Source organism: Simochromis diagramma, unplaced genomic scaffold, assembly GCF_900408965.1.
Source record: "Simochromis diagramma unplaced genomic scaffold, fSimDia1.1 OVJJ01000571.1, whole genome shotgun sequence".
NCBI lineage: Eukaryota > Metazoa > Chordata > Actinopteri > Cichliformes > Cichlidae > Simochromis > Simochromis diagramma.
This window is the reverse complement of record NW_024386885.1, coordinates 3,831,583-3,857,430: the sequence shown is the minus strand read 5'-3', so window position 1 is coordinate 3,857,430 and position 25,848 is coordinate 3,831,583. Positions and strand designations below refer to the sequence as shown.

General features: G+C 45.7%; 3 protein-coding genes and 1 pseudogene across 3 annotated transcripts; 2 read left to right on the top strand and 2 right to left on the bottom strand.

The window, feature by feature from the left end:
• The window catches only part of LOC120734669, a 37,144-nt pseudogene extending 17,203 nt beyond the window's left edge, over positions 1 to 19,941 (bottom strand).
• LOC120734666 (lymphocyte antigen 6D-like) lies at positions 3,367 to 4,083 on the top strand. Its single transcript, XM_040033607.1, has 3 exons — positions 3,367 to 3,470; positions 3,606 to 3,716; positions 3,849 to 4,083. The coding sequence occupies exons 1-3, from the start codon at positions 3,422 to 3,424 to the stop codon at positions 3,953 to 3,955; spliced, it is 267 nt and encodes an 88-aa protein (XP_039889541.1). The 5' UTR covers positions 3,367 to 3,421; the 3' UTR covers positions 3,956 to 4,083.
• On the top strand, positions 6,225 to 7,097 carry LOC120734667 (lymphocyte antigen 6D-like). The gene is made up of 3 exons (XM_040033608.1): positions 6,225 to 6,313; positions 6,449 to 6,559; positions 6,694 to 7,097. Exons 1-3 carry the CDS (start codon positions 6,265 to 6,267, stop codon positions 6,798 to 6,800), a joined length of 267 nt encoding a protein of 88 aa, XP_039889542.1. The 5' UTR covers positions 6,225 to 6,264; the 3' UTR covers positions 6,801 to 7,097.
• Positions 19,942 to 20,981: 1,040 nt separating the features above from the next.
• LOC120734665 (high mobility group protein B2-like) lies at positions 20,982 to 23,413 on the bottom strand. Its single transcript, XM_040033605.1, has 5 exons — positions 23,281 to 23,413; positions 22,291 to 22,450; positions 22,052 to 22,200; positions 21,796 to 21,970; positions 20,982 to 21,711 (listed from the first exon to the last, which is right to left on the bottom strand). Exons 2-5 carry the CDS (start codon positions 22,435 to 22,437, stop codon positions 21,541 to 21,543), a joined length of 642 nt encoding a protein of 213 aa, XP_039889539.1. The 5' UTR covers positions 22,438 to 22,450; positions 23,281 to 23,413; the 3' UTR covers positions 20,982 to 21,540.
• Positions 23,414 to 25,848: the final 2,435 nt, after the last annotated feature.

Below are 25,848 nucleotides of genomic sequence, written 5' to 3'. Positions count from 1 at the left end.
AAGAAGAAGAAAACAGGCAAAGATGATTGATTTCTCAAAACAGCATAAACCCTGTGGGCAATCTAAAAGCTCTGTGTGTGAACTTCCTGTTATCTGTGAGCCTCGGATTAAAGAAACTGTCCCTGCTGATGAATTAGAGCGCACAGGAAGCACAGCAGCAGCGAAGCATCGCCAGACGTACAGGAAGCATCAAAGCTGGTCTGAGGACGTCCACAGCAAACAGGAACTTTGAACCAGCTGGTTTTTCCTCTGACTCACGATTCTCTCAACATTGAAACGGTGGCTTTGCTCGGACACAAGAGGCCGAGTTTAACCACACACTTCATCATCGTGTTCATAAATAGTGTTTTTATTACACAGAGAAAACTCAGGAAACAAGAAGGATCTTAGAAGTGTCAATATCAGCTGATGTCGACACCAACCATGCTCCCGGGGTTTCACAGTTAATGCTAAACTGGATTTGTGGCTTTTCCCAATTAGGCAAAAAGCAGAAATAAAAAGCCCGACCGACAGACGGGATCGTCGTCCAGGTGGGAAGTGTTTGTGGTTGAGTTTCCTGTTCTCGCAGAAACATGAAGACTGTGATGCTCGCTGTGCTGCTGCTGCTGGCCGTCAGTCAGAGTGAGTTAACCCGCAGACCTGCTCTCCGTTCGTCTGTTACATTTATTTGATGTTTGTAAGACGGTCTGGTCGCGGCGTGAGTGAACCGTGGGGCTGCTGGCGACGGCTGAAGGTGGTTCTTTGACGTGTTTTGCAGGTGAAGCCTTGGAGTGTCACTGTGGAGGCCAGAAGTTCTGTTCACGTCCTGTGGAGACGTGCTCCAGCTCCAACGATGTCTGCTCTACTCTCGTCATCACTTCTGGGCTGGGTAAGTCTCGCCTTGCGTCGCTGTGACGTTTATGCAAAGAAAAGAGAACAAATGCATGCTGGGCCGACTCACGGGCACTGTGAGCGGCTGGGACGATGTGTGACGGTCACTTCTGTCCTTTGGTTTTCACAGTGGTAACGCACACAAAGGGCTGCTTGAAGTCGCTGGCCTGCAGGATCCTGAATCGTCCGCCCGTGATGACTGTCAGCTGTTGCAGTTCTGATCTGTGGCAACAGATAAACCGCTGCCACGCGGGACGTCGCCCGATTGGTCGACGCTCTGCTGCCGTGTGTTGTGTACTCTAGAGCAATAAAGATCAGCTGACTGTATTTACTGTCTCCGCTCCGTTTTTATCATCAAACTGATTTATTTTCACTTTGAAATATTTCTCTGACATGTTGCCATAAAGTGTCGTTACGCGCGGTTAGCTCAGGTGGCTAATGATGAGACTTCAGGACGAGAAGCCCCCCAAAACACCGAGTGATGTCACAGTGGCCATCGTTTATTTACAGTCTGTGATGTCTCTCAACACTGAAACGGTGTCTTTGCTCGGACACAGGAGCCCAGGGCCACAGCTAGAGACGAGCGGCAAAGTCAAAGCCTGTTTTTCAAACACATACGCAGGTGTTACATTATGCATCAAACGACTCAAATGCTGTAAGTTTACATGCTTTTCATAGAAATATAATCTGTAACTTAATTATTTTCTGCAGCCCACATAATGAAACACTTTAGTTACATAACGCGTGAATGTTGATGTTATGTACTGTATAACCTGTATAATAAATGAATATGTACCTAATAAGTATAAAACCCAGAAAGCAACACAACATGTGGCGGTTACTTTACAAACACAAGTCTAGCTTCAGTTTCACACTGTTTTGTTAGAAAAAAATCAAATCGTTGCTCAAATTTACACAAAATGTCAGAAATCTGCGCCGTCATTAGCAACGATTTCCACCTAGTTTTGAAGGATTTGTTGGCTTTAAACCCTCTGAGGTCCAAAATATAACCGGCCAGCTTTGACTCCTTTTGAGTCTGCATTTGTATTTCACCTCTAAATATATCTTTTATATCCTTATAAATGCACCACGGAGGACGTGGGTGAAACAGAATTTCGGTACACTGTATGCTGCTGTATTGACAATAAAGCTCTTCAATCTGAATCGTTTCATTTTATTTTCTTGGCTTGCTTGGTATCAATTTTTCCGCTCGACCTCACGTGTCTGAATGACGTACTGTATTAACATAACTGATCTGAAATCACACAAAAACATCAAATCCTGCTCGTATATTTTCCTGTTAAACCACAGACGTGTTGAGTAAATGATTTGTAGAACTTGAAATGCAGATATAAACGGTACATTTTTGTGAACATATACAACTATTTCTCTAAAATGCAGCCAGTACACCTGGCCTTTTTTACATTTTGTACAGCCATTTAATAATATTACTAAAACTAAATTGAGACAACAATCAGGTGTCACAATAAGATGCCCCAAATTATTTGTGCCAGTAAAAAGTTTGTTTGTCCGCCACAGGACAGAGAACAGCACAGCGATGCAGCTGCAGGCCTGACAGCAGCAGGCGCATCACTGCTCTGGGTTTCCACTGCAGTCTACCTTTGTGACGCTCAGTAGTGCCCTCACTGACACACAAAACAAACAACGACTACACACCAAAGGTCACAAAACTCCCACATCTCAGAAATCTCCCTCTGCCGTCACTCCCAAAACTTCCCGCTCTTCCTAAACAACCAAATCCCACACGTTGACTTTCTTCTTTCTCTGCTGTTTTCGTTCCGTCCTTAGAAAAAAAAGCTTTTTAAAAAAACATGACAATGGTATTTAGAAAAAAGCATGGCTCATATGTATTTGTAATCAAAAGCTTAAATCAGTCATGTGATTTGGAGGCGCCGACACGTCCGTGGACCCCGCAGGATTAATAACACTCAGCTTCCGTCCACTTCCACAGTGTAACAACCAGCCATCTGTGTGAACTCTGGAATTCCCGAGGTGTTGTTCAAATGTGCTCTGGCACAATCATGAGCATCGGTTGCTACTGACAACAAGAAAAAAGCCGTTCTGCGCTATGGGCTGAACCATTTGTTAATGGTGGGGGAGGGGCACTATGCAATGTATTCAGTTTAAGAATTGATATTAACTGTTAACGGCAACTATGCTCAAAGTGTTCATGCTATTTCAATAAACAACACTGTCATGTGCAAACTAGGGCGGCACTTGCCACTGGATGCCACCCATGTAGATTCGCCGCTGCAAGAGGCCGAGTTTAACCACAGACTTCATCATCGTGTTCATAAATAAGTGTTTTTATTACACAGAGAAAACTCAGGAAGCAAGAAGGATCTTAGAAAGTGTCAATATCAGCTGATGTCGACACCAACCTGCTCCCGGGGTTTCACAGTTAATGCTAAACTGGATTTGTGGCTTTTCCCAAATTAGGCAAAAAGCAGAAATAAAAAGCCCGACCGACAGACGGATCGTCGTCCAGGTGGGAAGTGTTTGTGGTTGAGTTTCCTGTTCTCGCAGAAACATGAAGACTGTGATGCTCGCTGTGCTGCTGCTGCTGGCCGTCAGTCAGAGTGAGTTAACCCGCAGACCTGCTCTCCGTTCGTCTGTTACATTTATTTGATGTTTGTAAGACGGTCTGTCGCGGCGTGAGTGAACCGTGGGGCTGCTGGCGACGGCTGAAGGTGGTTCTTTGACGTGTTTTGCAGGTGAAGCCTTGGAGTGTCACTGTGGAGGCCAGAAGTTCTGTTCACGTCCTGTGGAGACGTGCTCCAGCTCCAACGATGTCTGCTCTACTCTCGTCATCACTTCTGGGCCGGGTAAGTCTCGCCTTGCGTCGCTGTGACATTTATGCAAAGAAAAGAGAACAAATGCATGCTGGGCCGACTCACGGGCACTGTGAGCGGCTGGGACGATGTGTGACGGTCACTTCTGTCCTTTGGTTTTCACAGTGGTAACGCACACAAAGGGCTGCTTGAAGTCGCTGGCCTGCAGGATCCTGAATCGTCCGCCCGTGATGACTGTCAGCTGTTGCAGTTCTGATCTGTGCAACAGATAAACCGCTGCCACGCGGGACGTCGCCCGATTGGTCGACGCTCTGCTGCCGTGTGTTGTGTACTCTAGAGCAATAAAGATCAGCTGACTGTATTTACTGTCTCCGCTCCGTTTTTATCATCAAACTGATTTATTTTCACTTTGAAATATTTCTCTGACATGTTGCCATAAAGTGTCGTTACGCGCGGTTAGCTCAGGTGGCTAATGATGAGACTTCAGGACGAGAAGCCCCCAAAACACCGAGTGATGTCACAGTGGCCATCGTTTATTTACAGTCTGTGATGTCTCTCAACACTGAAACGGTGTCTTTGCTCGGACACAGGAGCCCAGGGCCACAGCTAGAGACGAGCGGCAAAGTCAAAGCCTGTTTTTTAAACACATACGCAGGTGTTACATTATGCATCAAACGACTCAAATGCTGTAAGTTTACATGCTTTTCATAGAAATATAATCTGTAACTTAATTATTTTCTGCAGCCCACATAATGAAACACTTTAGTTACATAACGCGTGAATGTTGATGTTATGTACTGTATAACCTGTATAATAAATGAATATGTACCTAATAAGTATAAAACCCAGAAAGCAACACAACATGTGGCGGTTACTTTACAAACACAAGTCTAGCTTCAGTTTCACTGTTTTTGTTAGAAAAAAATCTAATTGTTGCTCAAATTTACACAAAATGTCAGAAATCTGCGCCGTCATTAGCAACGATTTCCACCTAGTTTTGAAGGATTTGTTGGCTTTAAACCCTCTGAGGTCCAAAATATAACCGGCCAGCTTTGACTCCTTTTGAGTCTGCATTTGTATTTCACCTCTAAATATATCTTTTATATCCTTATAAATGCACCACGGAGGACGTGGGTGAAACAGAATTTCGGTACACTGTATGCTGCTGTATTGACAATAAAGCTCTTCAATCTGAATCGTTTCATTTTATTTTCTTGGCTTGCTTGGTATCAATTTTTCCGCTCGACCTCACGTGTCTGAATGACGTACTGTATTAATATAACTGATCTGAAATCACACAAAAACATCAAATCCTGCTCGTATATTTTCCTGTTAAACCACAGACGTGTTGAGTAAATGATTTGTAGAACTTGAAATGCAGATATAAACGGTACATTTTGTGAACATATACAACTATTTCTCTAAAATGCAGCCAGTACACCTGGCCTTTTTACATTTTGTACAGCCATTTAATAATATTACTAAAAACTAAATTGAGACAACAATCAGGTGTCACAATAAGATGCCCCAAATTATTTGTGCCAGTAAAAAGTTTGTTTGTCCGCCACAGGACAGAGAACAGCACAGCGATGCAGCTGCAGGCCTGACAGCTGCAGGCGCATCACTGCTCTGGGTTTCCACTGCAGTCTACCTTTGTGACGCTCAGTAGTGCCCTCACTGACACACAAAACAAACAACGACTACACACCAAAGGTCACAAAACTCCCACATGTCAGAAATCTCCCTCTGCCGTCACTCCCAAAACTTCCCGCTCTTCCTAAACAACCAAATCCCACACGTTGACTTCTTCTTTCTCTGCTGTTTTCGTTCCGTCCTTAGAAAAAAAAGCTTTTTAAAAAAACATGACAATGGTATTTAGAAAAAAGCATGGCTCATATGTATTTGTAATCAAAAGCTTAAATCAGTCATGTGATTTGGAGGCGCCGACACGTCCGTGGACCCCGCAGGATTAATAACACTCAGCTTCCGTCCACTTCCACAGTGTAACAACCAGCCATCTGTGTGAACTCTGGAATTCCCGAGGTGTTGTTCAAATGTGCTCTGGCACAATCATGAGCATCGGTTGCTACTGACAACAAGAAAAAAGCCGTTCTGCGCTATGGGCTGAACCATTTGTTAATGGTGGGGGAGGGGCACTATGCAATGTATTCAGTTTAAGAATTGATATTAACTGTTAACGGCAACTATGCTCAAAGTGTTCATGCTATTTCAATAAACAACACTGTCATGTGCAAACTAGGGCGGCACTTGCCACCGGATGCCACCCATGTAGATTCGCCGCTGCAAGAGGCCGAGTTTAACCACAGACTTCATCATCGTGTTCATAAATAAGTGTTTTTATTACACAGAGAAAACTCAGGAAGCAAGAAGGATCTTAGAAAGTGTCAATATCAGCTGATGTCGACACCAACCTGCTCCCGGGGTTTCACAGTTAATGCTAAACTGGATTTGTGGCTTTTCCCAAATTAGGCAAAAAGCAGAAATAAAAAGCCCGACCGACAGACGGGATCGTCGTCCAGGTGGAAGTGTTTGTGGTTGAGTTTCCTGTTCTCGCAGAAACATGAAGACTGTGATGCTCGCTGTGCTGCTGCTGCTGGCCGTCAGTCAGAGTGAGTTAACCCGCAGACCTGCTCTCCGTTCGTCTGTTACATTTATTTGATGTTTGTAAGACGGTCTGTCGCGGCGTGAGTGAACCGTGGGGCTGCTGGCGACGGCTGAAGGTGGTTCTTTGACGTGTTTTGCAGGTGAAGCCTTGGAGTGTCACTGTGGAGGCCAGAAGTTCTGTTCACGTCCTGTGGAGACGTGCTCCAGCTCCAACGATGTCTGCTCTACTCTCGTCATCACTTCTGGGCCGGGTAAGTCTCGCCTTGCGTCGCTGTGACGTTTATGCAAAGAAAAGAGAACAAATGCATTGCTGGGCCGACTCACGGGCACTGTGAGCGGCTGGGACGATGTGTGACGGTCACTTTCTGTCCTTTGGTTTTCACAGTGGTAACGCACACAAAGGGCTGCTTGAAGTCGCTGGCCTGCAGGATCCTGAATCGTCCGCCCGTGATGACTGTCAGCTGTTGCAGTTCTGATCTGTGCAACAGATAAACCGCTGCCACGCGGGACGTCGCCCGATTGGTCGACGCTCTGCTGCCGTGTGTTGTGTACTCTAGAGCAATAAAGATCAGCTGACTGTATTTACTGTCTCCGCTCCGTTTTTATCATCAAACTGATTTATTTTCACTTTGAAATATTTCTCTGACATGTTACCATAAAGTGTCGTTACGCGCGGTTAGCTCAGGTGGCTAATGATGAGACTTCAGGACGAGAAGCCCCCAAAACACCGAGTGATGTCACAGTGGCCATCGTTTATTTACAGTCTGTGATGTTTTAAACGCTCTGTGTGCAGCTGCTGGCTGATGGAGACACCCTCAACTGGTCAGTAGAGGAACTGCAGCTCGCTTCATTTTCAGCTCCAGAGGTTCCTGCGTCATTATCAGGCGGTGCAGTGCTAAAAATAACCTTTGGAAAGATGGACGTGTGAATACGATTATCGACTTTAGATGTATCCAGTCATTTTATACGCTCATATATAGAATATATGTTTCATGCATGTCAGCGGTATCTCTTATTTGAACCGTGTGACCTGTAACTGTAAACCTTTGTTGCATCGTGGGAATAAAGAAAAACATAATAATTTGGTCAGAGTGAAATCTGCATTTCCACAGTGGAGAATAATTTAAAGCCGTGTTATTTAACCACTTCATGGTGTGTGTGTGTGTTCGCTGTGAGCCGGCGAATTTTAGTCCAACAGCCAAGAAAACGTGAATGGATTAGAGCGCACACAGGAAGTACAGCAGCGGCTGCCGACTGAGGACGAAGCAAACAGAAACTTTGTGACGTCAGCGCGAGTTCCCGTGGTTTCACAGTTAATGCTAAACTGGATTTGTGGGATTTCTGTGGTTGTGCAAATAAAAAGCCTGATCCAGAGGGTCATCCAACGAGGTCATTGTCCAGGTGGGACGTGTTTGTGGTTCAGCTTCCCGTTCTCGCAGAAACACGAAGACGCTGCTGAGCGTCAGAGCGAGTTGACCTGCAGACCTGCTCTCTGTGGGTCATCAGTTATATGTCGTGTTGTGTCATGTTGGCTTGCAGGATGTTTTTTAAGCTCTGACGTGTCGCTGTGGAGGTGATTGTTGACATGCTGTGGCTCTGACTACGTCTGTGCTTCATGTGTCGTAAATATGGAGTTCTGTACTGTCAGGATGAAACATGCAGTAAAACTTACGATCCATCCTGATCCTCGACTGCAGAGTGTGGGAGAATGACACTCCTGCTGATGAACTGACACCGTGCACAATGTCTGTTTTACTTTATTATCACTTTGCTGGTGAGACGTGATTTTAGTGGTTGTGGAAACGTCACACGTCACTCCGGGTTTGTCTCCTGTTGAGCAGCAGCAGCACATCGAGCATTTCCAGGTAAAAGCTTCGTCACTTTTACAGCCACAGGCTTCTTCTGTTTGGGCCAATCTGACCTGCATTCTTCCTCATGTCCAGCAGGGGGCGACTCCTCTGTTGGTATAAAGAGGGAGTCTGAGACGATGAGCTGCTTCTCTGTTTGTTCTTCTTTCTTCACGTTTTCAGGTGACTTCAGTTCAGTAGATGAGGCGAGCAGACACAGATCTAAATGTCTCTCCACTGCACGAGAACGCCTTCGACTTCTCCTCCGCCTTTGCGCGCTACAGCCGGTCCTGCAGCCATATACGAGGAACGCGTCCTTATCCACAAGGAGACGTCTGCTGTATTCAAAATGTTGGGGGAACGTGGCGCCTTCTACAAACTGCAAACCCACTCCTTAGTTTTAATACATGAATTATGAGTTTATGAGAACACATCAGATTATCAGAAGACGTCATTACAGTGTTCAGAGCATATCTACAAGAACTACATCATGTTTTCTATTAAATAACCTCAGAAAATGACTGACTGCACCTGTAAGGTTTTTCTAAATTATTATTTTTTAAACATGAAGTGTTGATCGTGTATCGACTGATATGTAACACAAAGACAACATGTTGTTTATTTGTAATTCCTACTTTTATATCTTTGGAGATACATCTTTTATATACTTATAAATGCACCACGGGAGGCTTGGAGTGAAACAGCACGTCAGTACGCTGCATGCTGTGCATGCTGTTGTACTGACAATAAAGCTCTTGAATCTTGAATTATATCTACAACAAGCTAATAAAGCTGAGAACAGCCTCACCGGGTCCCTCCTGAGGTTTTACATATCACAGAGGTTTCACACAGTTACGTGTGCGTGTGTGTGTGTGTACATGCATGCGTGTGCTGTGTGCATGCGTGCAGCTAGCCTACCCGGAGCCCAGGACAGGGAGTAGACCACTCCTTCGTTTCCGGGGGAGGTGTAAACAGCTGTTAGAGTGTTTGTGTCCCAGATCTTGATGGTTCCATCGAAACTGGCCGTGGCGAGCAGGTTGGGATCATCGGGCTTAAATTTGCAGTCGAAGATGGTTTCTACGTGACCCTGAGGAAGACGTGACACGGTGAGCTGAAGCTCCTTTTTTGTCACTCACATGTGAGGATGCCAAAGAATACCAAGTCTCGCAGGAAGTCCCACTTCTTGGCTCCCATGTCGTAGAGCCCCACGCCTCCGTCCATGAAGCAGCAGACGGCGTGGCCCGGAGGCAGAGAGAAGGAGCGGTTCTGCGACAGGGTCGGGGGAGGGACCGCCTCACTGGTGGAACTGGTGTACTGACTCTTACTGGGGGAGCAGGAGCTCTGAGCTGCAGAGAGAAGAGGGCTGTGACAAACTCACCTGTGGAAAGTGCTAGCTGGATCCAGGGTTTTAACAACAGAACCTGATGCAGATGAGCTGCAGCTGTAATCCTGCACGCGCAGTGCAAAACCAAAATCTTATGAAGACTGTTTAACAAAATCCAGATTCTGGATTTTTAACTGTTTTCTCCTTGAAATGTAGAACAGTCACTGTAAGCTCAGCACTTCTGGCATTCATTAACACTTTTGTGATGCTGAATTTAACCTTTTAGACAGCAGATACACAGAAAAAGCTACTTTTCATCACTGGAAAATGATCCAACACAGGCAGTTTGTAAAACTCTCTGTATTAATGTGAACGTTCATCCACTGCCAGCGCTGAGGGTCTGCTGCTCAGGATGTTTGCTGATCTCAGGAGTGTGAGAGGAAAGCAGGTCTTCTCCTGGCCTTTAAAGGATCCTTACATCTTTGTTTAACTGCTGAGTAACTTTCTGCTCTTAAATGTCTAAGAGATCTCTAATACTGCACAGCTATCAATCTGTTTAAACTTTAGTGAGAAATGAATGAAAAATAGTTGGACAGTGCATATTTAATCTTTGCTTCCACCTCGGAGGGATGATGGATGGATGGATGGATGGATGGATGGATGGATGATGGATGGATGGGTGGATGGATGGATGGATGAGTGGATGGATGGATGGATGGATGAGTGGATGGATGGGTGGATGGATGGATGGATGATGCGTGAATGGATGATGGATGGATGGGTGGATGGGTGGATGGATGATGGATGGATGGATGGGTGGATGGGTGGATGGATGGATGATGGATGGATGGATGATAGATGAGTGGATGGATGGATGGGTGGGTGGATGGATAATGGGTGGATGGATGATGGGTGGATGGATGGATGGATGGGTGGGTGGATGGATGGATGGATGAGTGGATGGTGGATGGATGGATGGTGGATGGATGGGTGGTGGGTGGGTGGGTGGGTGGGTGGATGGATGGATGATGGGTGGATGGATGGATGGGTGGATGGATGGATGGATGATGGATGGATGGATGAGTGGATGAGTGGATGGATGGATGGATGGATGGATGATGGATAGATGGATGATAGATGAGTGGATGGATGGGTGGATGGGTGGATGGATGGATGGTGGATGGATGGATGGATGATGGATGGATGACGGATGGATGGATGGATGGATGATGGATGGATGGATGGATGGGTGATGGGTGGATGGATGGATGGATGGATGGATGGATGATGATGGATGGATGGATGGATGGATGGATGGATGACGGATGGATGGATGATGATGGATGGTGGCTGGATGGATGGAGTGGATGGCTGGATGGGTGGGTGGCTGGATGATGAGTGGATGGGCTGGATGGGTGGGTGGATGGCTGTGATGGATGGATGATGAACTGGTGTGATGCTGGATGGCATGGATGGTGACGAGATGGATGGATGATGGTGGATGCTGGCTGGACTGGGTGGATGGATGGATGGATGGGTGGGTGGATGGCTGAGATGGGTGCGTGTCTGTTGGGTTTTGCTCTGACCGACTGCTCCATCTTGACTCAAACTGAAGCTGTTTCAGTGTTTCTCATCTCTCCTGCTGTTACAGCTCATTTACTAAAGACGGTACCTTTCTTGGCCAGTGGGAGTTGAGGACATGCAAGCGTGAATCCCGTCTTTTTCAGCTTAAAGCTGTCCAGCGGAGTCGAGCGAGACACGTTCCACACTCGCAGCACGCCGACCTGCGAGTCTGAGGGACAGAACAAATCACTGGACACGCCTCGGAGGCTCTTTCATACTGTAAATATATTCAGTGAACCCACTTAAATGTGTTATTGTGGACTTCACAAGTCAAATGTTCTCATTATCATGCAAATAAGAATCTATGCATAAAGATGTCAGCAGGAGAGCGGCATGTCCCACACACCGGCTGCCCGAAGCACACGTCCACCCGAGCAAACAGAAGGGAACACACATCCCACGTGAACACTCAGGCTTTACCTCCGGTGATGAACATGCCGGGCGCAGACGGGACCCAGGCCAAACACTGCACGGACGCGGCAGCTGAGGGGAAGCAGAACGACGTGATGCAGGCCAAGGCCTCGCTGTCCACCAGCCGGATGCCGTTATGAAGGTTAGACACTGAAAGAGAGGCAACCAGTTCATCGCTCCTGTGGGCGAACGGGCCACAGACCAGACAAAAAGCTATTTTACTGCTCTCAGATCTGACCTAGTAATAGTCGGTTGACAAAGGGTCCCACTCCAAGGCACTGACAGGGTCCTCCTCATCTGTCCCCTCTAAAGACTCCGGGCGCAGCACGTGCTTTTGGCTTTTACTCCCTCAAGAAGAGAACGGGGGGTAAAGGTCTTTTCTTTGGACACACTGAATTTGCATGATTGACAGAATAATCCTTCTTTATTTCATTCTTAGACACACATAATATTCTGGATAAATAGCAGTCTGCTTTCAGAGCCTTCCACAGCACAGAGTCTCTACTGAAGGTGTTCAACGATGTGCTTTTAGCTGCTGACACTGGAAAAAGTACCGTTTTGATTCTTCTAGACCTGAGCGCAGCATTTGACACTGTCGACCACACGATCCTACTAAACCGTCTAAAGACGTGTCGGCATTCAAGGCTCTGCTCTAACATGGTTTGCCTCTTACCCGGAGAGCAGATCCTACTCTGTGATGCTGGGTAACAAATACTCCTCCCAGCTACACTCACTTGTGGAATACCTCAGGGCTCTATTCTGGGCCCGGTCTTATTCTCCTTATACATGCTCGCATTAGGCTCCATTTTTCAGAAACACCAAATTTCCTGTCACTCCGATGCAGACGATGCACATTTCTACGTCTCTCTAAAACCAGGTGCTGACAGTACGCTGCAGAAAGTCTCAGAGTGTCTTAGCGACATACATTGCTGGATGTCTCTGAACTTTCTCAAATTAAATCACAACAAATCCAACATTATAATTTTCGGTAAGCAGGACTCTGTTAGTCTTATAAGAAACGACTTGTCCCATTATCAGCTCGTGTACATCCCCACGTAAAAAATCTTGGTTTCATTTTTGATTCCACCCTCAAGCTGGACAAGCAAATAAATCCAGTTGTTCGTGGCATTTTTTTCCAACTCAGGACCGTTTCTAAACTCAAAAATATCCTGTCATCTACAGGGAGTGCAGAATTATTAGGCAAGTTGTATTTTTGAGGAATAATGTTATTATTGAACAACAACCATGTTCTCAATGAACCCAAAAAACTCATTAATATCAAAGCTGAATGTTTGTGGAAGTAGTTTTTAGTTTGTTTTTAGTTTTAGCTATTTTAGGGGGATATCTGTGTGTGCAGGTGACTATTACTGTGCATAATTATTAGGCAACTTAACAAAAAACAAATATATACCCATTTCAATTATTTATTTTTACCAGTGAAACCAATATAACATCTCCACATTCACAAATATACATTTCTGACATTCAAAAACAAAACAAAAACAAATCAGCGACCAATATAGCCACCTTTCTTTGCAAGGACACTCAAAAGCCTGCCATCCATGGATCCTGTCAGTGTTTTGATCTGTTCACCATCAACATTGCGTGCAGCAGCAACCACAGCCTCCCAGACACTGTTCAGAGAGGTGTACTGTTTTCCCTCCTTGTAAATCTCACATTTGATGATGGACCACAGGTTCTCAATGGGGTTCAGATCAGGTGAACAAGGAGGCCATGTCATTAGAATTATTAGGCAAATGAGTATTTTGTCCACATCATCCTCTTCATGCATGTTGTCTTACTCCAAGCTGTATAGGCTCGAAAGCCTACTACCAATTAAGCATATTAGGTGATGTGCATCTCTGTAATGAGAAGGGGTGTGGTCTAATGACATCAACACCCTATATCAGGTGTGCATAATTATTAGGCAACGTCCTTTCCTTTGGCAAAATGGGTCAAAAGAAGGACTTGACAGGCTCAGAAAAGTCAAAAATAGTGAGATATCTTGCAGAGGGATGCAGCAGTCTCAAAATTGCAAAGCTTTTGAAGCGTGATCATCGAACAATCAAGCGTTTCATTCAAAATAGTCAAGAGGGTGGCAAGAAGCGTGTGGAAAAAACCAAGGCGCAAAATAACTGCCCATGAACTGAGAAAAGTCAAGCGTGCAGCTGCCAAGATGCCACTTGCCACCAGTTTGGCCATATTTCAGAGCTGCAACATCACTGGAGTGCCCAAAAGCACAAGGTGTGCAATACTCAGAGACATGGCCAAGGTAAGAAAGGCTGAAAGACGACCACCACTGAACAAGACACACAAGCTGAAACGTCAAGACTGGGCCAAGAAATATCTCAAGACTGGTTTTTCTAAGGTTTTATGGACTGATGAAATGAGAGTGAGTCTTGATGGGCCAGATGGATGGGCCCGTGGCTGGATTGGTAAAGGGCAGAGAGCTCCAGTCCCACTCAGACGCCAGCAAGGTGGAGGTGGAGTACTGGTTTGGGCTGGTATCATCAAAGATGAGCTTGTGGGGCCTTTTTCGGGTTGAGGATGGAGTCAAGCTCAACTCCCAGTCCTACTGCCAGTTTCTGGAAGACACCTTCTTCAAGCAGTGGTACAGGAAGAAGTCTGCATCCTTCAAGAAAAACATGATTTTCATGCAGGACAATGCTCCATCACACGCGTCCAAGTACTCCACAGCGTGGCTGCAAGAAAGGGTATAAAAGAAGAAAAACTAATGACATGGCCTCCTTGTTCACCTGATCTGAACCCCATTGAGAACCTGTGGTCCATCATCAAATGTGAGATTTACAAGGAGGGAAAACAGTACACCTCTCTGAACAGTGTCTGGGAGGCTGTGGTTGCTGCTGCACGCAATGTTGATGGTGAACAGATCAAAACACTGACAGAATCCATGGATGGCAGGCTTTTGAGTGTCCTTGCAAAGAAAGGTGGCTATATTGGTCGCTGATTTGTTTTTGTTTTGTTTCTGAATGTCAGAAATGTATATTTGTGAATGTGGAGATGTTATATTGGTGTCACTGGTAAAAATAAATAATTGAAATGGGTATATATTTGTTTTTTGTTAAGTTGCCTAATAATTATGCACAGTAATAGTCACCTGCACACACAGATATCCCCCTAAAATAGCTAAAACTAAAAACAAACTAAAAACTACTTCCAAAAACATTCAGCTTTGATATTAATGAGTTTTTTGGGTTCATTGAGAACATGGTTGTTGTTCAATAATAAAATTATTCCTCAAAAATACAACTTGCCTAATAATTCTGCACTCCCTGTATGCTGGTCTTTTATCTCAGTGGATGATGCTTGCATGTGTAGACACTTATACATGTATTTTATGTTCACGTATGTGTGCATGTGTGCATATTTGTATATGTGTGCATGTATGCATATTTGCATGCACACATTGTTTACAAACATACACGGATGTCTTACAGTGTTTCTATAATGTTTTCTTTCTGTTTTAATTCTTTTATGATATCATCCCTCTGTTCAGCACTTTGGCCGACACTTCATGTCTTTTAAATGTTTTATATAAATAACGATGACTTGACTTATCTAAATTTGGACCTCGGTGCAGGTTCCTCACTTCACCCTCTGTCTGACACAAACTGATTTAGCCCCTCCCACTTATTCCTCTGAGTGGATAAGCTGGTTTCAGGGCGCTGTCACGACCATATTAGGATCGCGCACCCACCTGACTTCCTGTGAAAACGGCCCTTACTACGAATGTTTGTGCAAATCTCTGCGGGAAAACTGCGTGTGTTCTGCATCACGTCTCTCATCTGGATACAAAACACTGAAAACTTACAAATATAAAATCAAAATACTTTTTTAACACGGCCTGTGACTAAAGGTGTAATCTCCTGTAATTAATTATTGAATGTATTTCATTTGACGTTTCAGAGTAATTATAATCACACAAATGCTTAAAGGTACGAACACTAAAAACAGGCTAACATGTCAGCTTTTTACAGGAAACAAAGAAATAACTATATTCTAAGTAAATATATATAAATGTGTAAATATAATTTATTGTAATTTCAAATAAAATCCACTGACATTCCTTCTCTTTTCAGGGGAATGACACACAATGATCACAGACCTCCAGGCGTCCACACATTCAAAACTCGTGTTGGTCGGTACCTGGCTGAAACACCGACAGGCTCCCGTCTGTGTGTCCAAACACCAGTTTCCCCTTCTTGGTGGGGTGCCATCTGAAGAGACAGATGTCAGACAGGAAGGAGTGGGCTTCTTTATGCACCGTGACCCCAGGATCGGGACCTCGGTAGACCAGATGTACAGCGGACCGCGCTGGGAGACGAACGCCACTCCGTCGGCCGAGTTCCAGCACCAACTGACTGACACGGGGACGCCTGAGAAACAGGAAGAGGCTGTGAGGCTTTACAGATCTGTGCTGAAACAGGCCGGCGTGGATCATCCAGCTACCTTTAGTGTTGTCGAGTCGCGCCACCGCCTTTTTCTCTGCTACGTTCCACACGATGAGGAGGTTATCGGCTGAGGCCGAAGCAAACAGGTCGGGGTTGTCGGGGCACCAGCTGATCGCTGTTATGGTCTTCTTGTGCTCTGACATGATGGACCTCAATTTAAACTCATTGTACTGCTGATCCAACTGCAACGAGGACAAGAGAACGAATGAAACAGCTCTCAGAAATCTGTCAACTTCCACAACTCTGCCCAAGAAATCAAGAATCCTTTCCTGCAGGTCGCCGCCCTGTGCACCTCCTGACTACCTCCAGCACTGCTGCTGCGTTTACATCTCCTCCTGGAGGTCTCGTTCTGACCATCTGCATCGGTGCCTCCTGCAACACCGTGCAGACAGCAAATAATCCCTGGTGACATGAGCTGGTTTCCCTGGGGGAGCTGGTACTCTACAAGGTGCAAACCCAGGAACGGGTTATTCATTCCCCAGAGTCAGAGCTCAGAGCCCGCTGGGACGATCTCTACAATCAAACCCCTCAAAGGACTCGTGCATTGATCAGAGCTCAGGCGACAGACGTGATCTGGACATTCCAAAAAATGTTCACCACAAGAGCAGTTCAAAGGTCATCTCGCACACGTGAATCCAGATTAACAAAAAAACAAACAGATTACATCAAATCTCAGTTCAACTTACAGAAGCAACAAAAATCCTGTTTCAGGATTCCCAGTTCATCCCGGTCACATTCACAAAGACAGACAAGCTCCACCTCGGGTGTTCCCGGCGATCTGCAAACTCACAGCTAAAATCATGAAGGAAAACAGAACAGGAAAAGAAAGCGGCGCCTTTTCCCCAGCAGCTGTCTCCGGAGAACCTCTGGAGGATTCCTGTGATGACAGTCACGCAAGCTGTCGCCACATTACCCGCACGCTACGCCCGAGTATTCGGACCGCGTTAGTAAGAATCAGTACTGCTCACCTGCAGAATAAAGTGTGAATGAAGTGTCAGCACTGCGATCATGGTGCCTCTGATACAGACTACGTCCTGTTTGCTGCACGAGGATGTAACACGGTGACACACAGACTCACTCACAAGGCAACGTCCTGATTTCTCCTCAACACGCCGACTGCGAGGCTCAGAAAATAATATGCTGCGATACGATTGGCTGACAGGACTGGCTGTGGAGGTTAAGTAACAAAGAAGTTCATGGAATAAAAATGCAGGAGACTGTGGACCACAGCAGCACAGAAACAAATCAAAAGTACATAAGATGAAACTGAAGATGCTGCACACTGGAGCAGGTCCAGAGACAGAGCTGCAAACTTCAACGGCTCACAAGCCACAGAGAAACCAGCTCTATGATTTTTATGGGCGGAGTCACAGCTTTAAATATGGCGATCGACAGTGCTTTACCCAGAAAACACCAACTTTGTGTTACAGCATCTACACACTCTCACACACACACACACACAACACACACGCACACACACACACACACGCACACACACACACACACACGCACACACACACACGCACGCACACACACACACACGCACACACGCACACACACACAGACACACACGCACACACACACACGCACACACACACGCACACACACACACACACGCACACACACACACACACACACAGGTAGATCACCTGGTAGATGTATATAGCTAGCGTAGCACAGTAGGCGAAGCGGTCTCCGCTGGCCGCACACACGTCTTTGTTCCACGGCTGACAGCCTGCTGCCAACAGGCCCACCTGCTTCACCTTCGCCATCCTCACCTGCAGACACACAAACACTTTAGTTTTAACCAGTTTACGATCTGGTTTTGGATTAGGTGTGTGTTCCTATTATTATCACTGGACTGTCGCATTGGAATGAGTGTGGCTGTGTGTATTTACACAGAAATAGTTGTAGCAGATTAACACTCACAGCACGCACGCAAACTACATGCATCAACAGGCTGGCCTGGGATGAGATGATTAGAGCGAGGATTGAATTAATCTCTGCTGTGATTGGCCGCTGCCTAATAACTCTTACTGCGAGGAAGTGACACAGCAGGCCGTGGGGGATCGGCGTGCACGCCCATCCGAGAGTCCTGCAGACACTCACGTCTCAGTGCTCTGCTGGGCACTCGGGTCCTGGAGATCGTGTGGATGCTACTTTAGCACGTCACCCACCTAAACATCGCTACAGAGCAGTCGCAGTCACCACAGATGGTAAAGACTCTCCCAACAGCAGCAGCCCAAAGAGCCCACAGTGTTTACACAGCCTCCAATCTGAGCCCGTGACCATAGAGCAGAGGTCCAGAGTCGTTACCCTGAGGAGAGCACGCTGACACCTCTGCACAGTTTGTGTTTATCTTCTTCCTGAGTTATCGCTCATCGTCACAGATCATGAGGTTACCTGTGGCCCCACCCACTAACTTTTAATGCTGTGGCTGTAAATCATGTCATTTGTCCACTGTTAAGAAACCCCAAAGCACCTCCATGATATACGTCACAGACACACTGCGAGCTCTGTGCGAGTAGTTTGGTTTGATTTGATCTTTTACGTGTTTATAATTTTTTAAAAAGAAGTGGCGTCAGTGATCATCTTTAAAGGGCCAGTTCACCAAATCAGAGAAGCTACAAAGGCAGAAAGGAAAGAGGAGAGCGAGGAGTCGCTATCAAAGGCAACTTCAAACACCTGTTGATGTGCTGGCCTGTAACCTCGTCCTGTCAGGTGCAAATAGGCTGATTTACATCTTCATTTATCATCCTCCATTAAACAGATAATGGTGTGAATCAGCTAAACAGTAACCGTGTGCAGCCACAGTGATGACTACACTGTCAACACGTTTGGACACAAAGATTGATTTTTTTTTAACCCCTAAAAAATATTTTGGTGTGTTTAAAGATTTGAGACTTTTAAAATCGTTTTACTTCTAAATAATCTGCATCATCATCTCAAACCTGAGCTGGCTTCCAGCACCTGAGAGCTCCTGAGAGTGCAAACTGGTTTCTCACAGGAACAAAAACACTTTTTTATGCATCACTTCCTGTTGTTTTTCAGCCTAAACAGTCTCTGAGGCTCCAGACCGAGTTTAAACCTTTGAAACCGTCCACAACATTATTTGTTTACTAAATAACATCATTGACCTTTAATCAGTTCCATAGGATATAAACACATGACCGGGGGTCAGCAAAGGCTCACATCTGGCTCCAGATGTGACAACCTTTTCATATTGATTACCTGTAATAGCACAGCAAAGTAAGTCAGAGGTAAGCCCGTCAATAACAGAGGCTACGGTGCTTAGGGTAGGTAGGTAGAGATTAGGGTGAGTCAGGTGTTCGTTTGTCTGGTGTGAGCCGTGCTGATGGGCTCCTTTAATCACCTTCATTATTAAAAGTGAACATTTTGGAACAGTAACAAACATCACACCTGCGCTGGGCCTCCTGAGCTCCTCCTGTGCGGAAATATAATCTGTGAATGAGCTCCATTAAAACTAAACACACCCCAGGAGACCAATCAGGACTCAGCTCTGAATGATGCAGGAGGGGGAGGGGTGTGCCTGCTCTCTACAGGTACACCCGGCGGAGACCCGGTGACACGGCACGCGGCACTCGTGTGATTAGTCAGCGCCCCCCGGTGAAGCGCTGACGTCACGGTGGCCTTCGCACACTTCACGGGCCTCATAAACGACAAAGTCGCGCGCTGTGGACGGACTCACAACAGTCCTCCCGACCACGTCACGCACCCTGACGTGGAGCACGCGGGGTTAGAGCTCTGCGCGCTCCCGCCATCATTTCATCTGATCCTGAACAACATGTCGACGCAATCAACAGGTTCCGTCACCGCGACTGATCCACGAGACACCTGCGTGTCGCAGGAACCTCACGCGCACACACGCACACAGACTCACACACTGCTGAAGACACGGATCCTGGCTTAATTTTTCATCATTTCAAACACGCGACCAGTTCGTGTGTGCGCGTGTGTCTGTGTGCGTGTTTCGTCTTACCGTCAGTTGTCGGCAGGCTCGTGCACGGCGGACAGCTCCCAGGTGCTGAAATGCGTCCAGCTCACCGTCATCCGGCAGAGGTAGGAGCAGCAGCTGCGCTGATTGGTCCCTGGGAGCCGGGCTGTGATCAGCTATTGGCTGTCCGGGCTGTCAGTCAGAGTGTCCGCGGTGTAAATCAGTGACGGGAACCTCTCGTTTATTTATTTTTAAATATTTACACATTTCACAACAACAGTTTTATACTGACCCACAACATTCAGATGATCCTCTGCGAGCAAAACACGGATTGTACAAAAATGTTCGCAATAAACAGAAATGAATTCTTAAATAAAAGGAAGCGCTTGGCAACGGTGGAAAGGAAGAACTCCATTTAAACAGGAAGAGACCTCCAGCCGTCTACCGGGGTCAAATAAAACTGGATTGTTTTTTTGTCATTCATCCAACCACCTATTCTGTGCAGAGCAGCAAGCTGAGCAGGTATTTCAGACACTGTTCTCCTCAGCAACACCTTCCAGTTCTTCTGAGTGGTGGTGAAGTGCTCGCAGGCCACGCCCACTTTCTCTCTCCTAGGATGACGCTGGGGTCTCCTTCCTGTGCCAGCCTTTAATTTGTCATTGCAGATTTTGTTTTGAGCTGCTTCAGACAGAACAGTGACTGCACATCACATGTTAGAGGCCCTGTGATTGGTCCATCAGGCCCTCTTTAAGTCACATCAGTTGACTGTGATTTTTGGAGAATCTGTTTAAAGGACTGAAGCTGTCATGGATGTTTTTACCACTGATTTAAAATGATGAGAACGTGTTGTAAACATGGTCACAAGTCCTTAAACCCACCTGAGTCATTGCTACACTGTGTAAGGCTGATTTTTAACATTGCAGTGAGTCTGCTGCTGCACAATGAGCCTCATTCTGCTTACATTCATTTCATCATCTACCCACTCAGACTGTTCCCCCCTCCCCCCGTGGTCATGTGAGCTTTAGACACAGCAGTCTACACTTATAGGCAATATACAAAATTTTATTACAAAAAGAAAAAATCCGTTCTACAAGTTTTCAAAGTTCCACATTAAAAATGACGGCAAACATTTTTCTTTTAACCAAACTACAGATAAATCCTGGCAGTAAAATGACAGTGAAGAAACGGCACCGCTGGAACAGAAAACATGAGCAGTGCTTCCAGAAACAATCATTCTTAAAATAAAAATAAAAAAAAACAAAGAAAAGAAAACGTTTCCTGGCTGGCTGCTGTCCACCGTCTGCACAGGAGTTTCAGTTCATCGCATCATCACAGGAAATAATCTGGCTGCACGTTTGTTTTTTTTTAAACCAGGATCTAAGGTGTAACAGACCCGACTTCAGCAGTTGTAAAACAAAAATAAAACTTAAAGGGGACTAAGGGACAATGAAAACTAAATCCCTGAATTAGAAGAAGAGGAGTACAGGTCGAGCGAGGCCGACCGACAGGGACAGCAGGCTATACCGTTGGACGAGTCCAACCCAAAAAACAAACATAAGCTGAACAACGCAAACTTCACATCCTCAAACACAGAAACCACTTAGTCATCATCCTCATCGTCGTCATCTTCATCCTCTTCCTCCTCGTCTTCATCATCGTCATCATCATCATCAGCCGGTTCAGCCTTCTTGGCGGCGGGCCTGCCGGGCCCGCTCTTCTTTCCAGCGTCGCTCTTCCCAGAGCCGCCCTTGGCTCTGTAGGCAGCAACGTCCTGGAAAAGGAGAAGAGACACGTTAGGAACACCACCTCGGAGACACGCTACACCATCCAACACCACCCGAAAACACAGGGGCACCTTCTCGTATTTCTCCTTCAGTCTGGCGGCTTTGGCCTCGTAGGGGGCCTTGTCTTTGGCGCCCTGCGTGGCCCACATCTCGCCAAGCTTCTTGGCAATGTCGCCGATGGAGATCCCAGGGTTATCCTCCTTGATCTTGGGACGGTGGTCGGAGCAGAAGACGAAGAAAGCGGAGCTGAAGGGAAAACAACAAATTTAATCCCAAGAATCTAACTGAAAACATTTTACAGACAAAGAGCAGCGAGTGTAGACTCACGGGGGCCTTTTGGGGGCGTTGGGGTCCTTCTTCTTCTTTCCCTTCTTGGCACCTTTAGGTGGCACGTAGGACTTCATCTCCCGGTCATATCGGACCTTATCGTTCTTGGCCATCTCTTCAAACTTTCCCTTCTCCTTGGGGGACATGGTCTACCACACACACACGTTTTAATTTTTAAAAAGGGCAAATAAAATAAAAATATCAGAACATCAGTGTTTATAATAAACCGCGGGGCTCACCTTCCATCTTTCTGAGCACTTCTTGGAAAACTCTGCGAAGTTCACGCTGGTCCCTGGGTGCTTCTTCTTGTGCTCCTCGCGGCAGGTCGCCACAAAGAAAGCGTAGGAGGAGGTTTTTCCTCTCGGCTTATTCGGATCCTTTGTCATGGCTGCGATTAATCTGCAAATTAGAGACCAAAAAGAAAACCAGAAATGAAACCAAACACTAAACCACCAAAACGACTCCGAGTTTCGTATCACACGCCCACCCCGGCACAATAAGAGCTCCCTGGCCTCACCGTTTTAAATTAAAGCGGGTAATATCCTCACATTTGCCGTCGTGTGGCCGTGAGTGGTGTTACCGCAGCAGAAATAGGGCGAGCAGACGCCCGGGAGTGTTTTAAGGCTCTAATCGGCTTTCTGCCTCTCCGGGACAAAAAGACGCGACTCCATTTTGTATCTTCCCGCCTAAACACAACTGCGCCAAAAACTTCCCCAACAAAGTCTCTGCAATACAGCCGCTCCGCTACACTGCGAGCAGTTCCCCGGGTTTCTGCCTTTAAACACGTGTAGCCAGCACCCAGAGCGACTCCGAGACAGCCGGAGACTTCATCCAAACTTTAAAAAGAGAGGCGCTTCCGTCGTGCTGCGAGCTAAGCTACCAAACCAAATGGCGTTTGAACGGCATGTTGCGCACTAAGTCGGACACACACTGAGCTACTACAGCACCATCTTACAGAGCACCGAGCAAGAAAAACACCCCACAAAACTGATGCTTTTCGATTTTAAACAGCAGCGAACTGCTTGCTTTTTCACAAACACAGTTTTGATATTGCTGTGATTTATCACGCAAACGACCTACAGGCCGAAAAGCATAGATGTATTTTACCGCACAAAGGTTAAAATAGCCGCAGAAACTTCAGCACACACCATTGCAATACAACAAACAAAGCACAAACACCTTCCAGCCACTGTTTGCTAAACAATCATGAGACAGCAGAAGGGCCTTACCTGTTCACCGCAAGACGAGCTGTAAACGAGTGAAGGAGGAAGGACGGTCAACTGTTTAGTCACCGTCTGTGAGGCCGCACTAACTATACTATCGAGTCTCACACAGCTCCGTCCCCCCAGCAGCGGATTGGCGGAAATCGTGTATTTAAATTTGAACGCAGGGCACACAGCGCAGTCGCGGATGTGATTGGTTGTTTTCCTAGAAGTCAAGCCGTAGGGTTTGTGTGCGTCACCTGCAAGCTGATTGGCTGCTCCCGGGCTTTTAAACATAGGGCGCGAAAAAGCCCCTCTTTGTTCACTGCTGTTCCAAAATAACCTCCGTCTGCTGATGACGTCGCTTAACCGTTTGTTTTCGAGATGAGAGCGAAAGGAGCCGATCCGCTCCGAGGCTGCAGCTCTTCCGCTTCTAGCAACCAGCGACGAGACGATACAAACAAAACTGCTCATTTGATTTTTAACGGGCGCTGACGGATGTCAACACTCTCCAGAAAACCGACAATAACTTCCGGCTGCAGACTTTAACTGCAAACGTGACGTTTTAATATTCATTAAATATTGGACATCCTGTTTTAAGATGGCTCCCGTTTATGACTGTGCAAGTAGAAATGCAATCTAAGCATAAAACACCTATAATCTATTGTAAAAAATCTATTATAAAGCAAGAGAGTCAAACATAAGGTCAGGGCCCAAAACCGGCCCCAAGGAGTCCAATCCGGCCCGGCAAATGTGGGCAAAGATTTATGAAATATATTTTCAGCTTTTCCTGCTCTCATCCAAACTAAAGCAAAGTAATTAAGTACCAGATAAACAATAAAGATTAAAGCTACCAGAACCTTTCGTTTGTATTTTTAACCTTTCGTATTTCTTATTTCTTCTTTATCCTGTAGAAACACAGAGACGCACTGCTGACTCTCCCCTTCTTCTTATATTAGGTGCAATCAAATTAAACATCTTTATGTTAACAGAAAAGAGTTTTGCTGGCTCAGTCTAACATAAGAACAAAGTAGGCCGCGTGCAGCAATGAATGTAAGTTCAGTGAAAGAGTATGGCAGCTGTTTGGTATGCAGAGCAATGCAGTGAGGGCAAGACATGCACAGCTGTTTATGTAAAAGCAGGCCTGCTGTAAAAAATCAGTTTGGTGATGAGCATCTCACATGTGCATTAGAATGTTTCACTGCTTTTACAGAGGAACAAAAGGAGGTAGCAACACACACACACACACACACACACACACACTGCAAACCAGGTTATTAAATATAAATGCAAAGATTTTAAATCTGCAGACTGGCAGTTATCTAAGAGTGAATGAAAAATAAGGGACAAAAATATTAAAAGAGGAGTCAGAAAGGAGGAAATAGTCGCAGTGATCCTCAGACGGAGCACGGAAACCTGAGGCTCTCTCCACCTGAAATGTTCCTCAACGTTTAAAGAATTATATGAATCAAGCTTCATTCTGACAGCCACTATGAGGTAGTGCATTTAAATAGATTAATACTTGTAAGGTCTGAAGGTATTCCCCCTCTATGTTTCACCTCCATCACCACTTTGCACAATTCTCCCAAACATCTGGATTTTCTTTTCGAATCATAATCCTGAACGTGTTTCATGCTTTCAGAGGGGATTTCTCACAGTGAGGGGAAACTTTGAGCGCAGAGATAAATCCACGATAAGTCATAAACAGATCATTTAAAACAGTTTCAGCTCTGACCCTCCACACAGGTGATTAAAGTTGATTTACAGGCTCATTGACTGAGAAGTTGGGGGGTGACCTGTGTGAGCCGGGGGTTCACACCTCACAGTTAATCAGGAGGTCGTCTGTATGTAAAGTTGGGGGGTCGCTGGGAGGCAAATACATGTCAATGAAACACTTCTGAACCACTTTTTCTCCTTTTGTTGTCCTCGTGCGCCCCACCTAACTGCAAACCCATGCAGCATGCAGGACACGCTTTTAACACCATTACTTCTTTAGTTTTTATTGTAAAAGGCGGCATTTGAGAACGGCCTCCATATTTTATTTAGTAACCCTGCTGTGCTGATTGGCAGACGTTTGTACTTTGAGCTCTTTGAGTTCATTTCCATTATAACTGTGCTTCTTCTTTTCAGTGACTTTCACATGGCTGAGCCTTGATTTCTTATATTGGTTGAACTTTTTCTAATTTATTTGAGATATTTTGTTTTAGGTTCTGTTTAATCATTTAGCTGATGTAACAAATTACCAAACTGACGTACATCTAAAGCAAATATTAGGACTGAAAACAGGAAAATCATCTAAAGCAGGCCTCAAAGCTCACAGGTAGAAGTGTTGTAATTTTCTGTTTCATTAAAGACTTCATGTCCCAACATCTGTGTGTTGTGTTGAAGCGATATCAAATGAAGACAAACCCTGTTGCACAACCCTGTGCTCATAATTTACTCATTTTCCTGAGCAGCTGTGCAAAATTGAACAGGAAAAATGTTCCTGGTCCAACATTAAACTCTAACGTAGCTGAAAAGACACGGGTTTGGTTCATGAGCCAAAAGCACACGATGAAGAGGAGGAAGTGTGGAGACAAGAGAGTCCAAACTAAA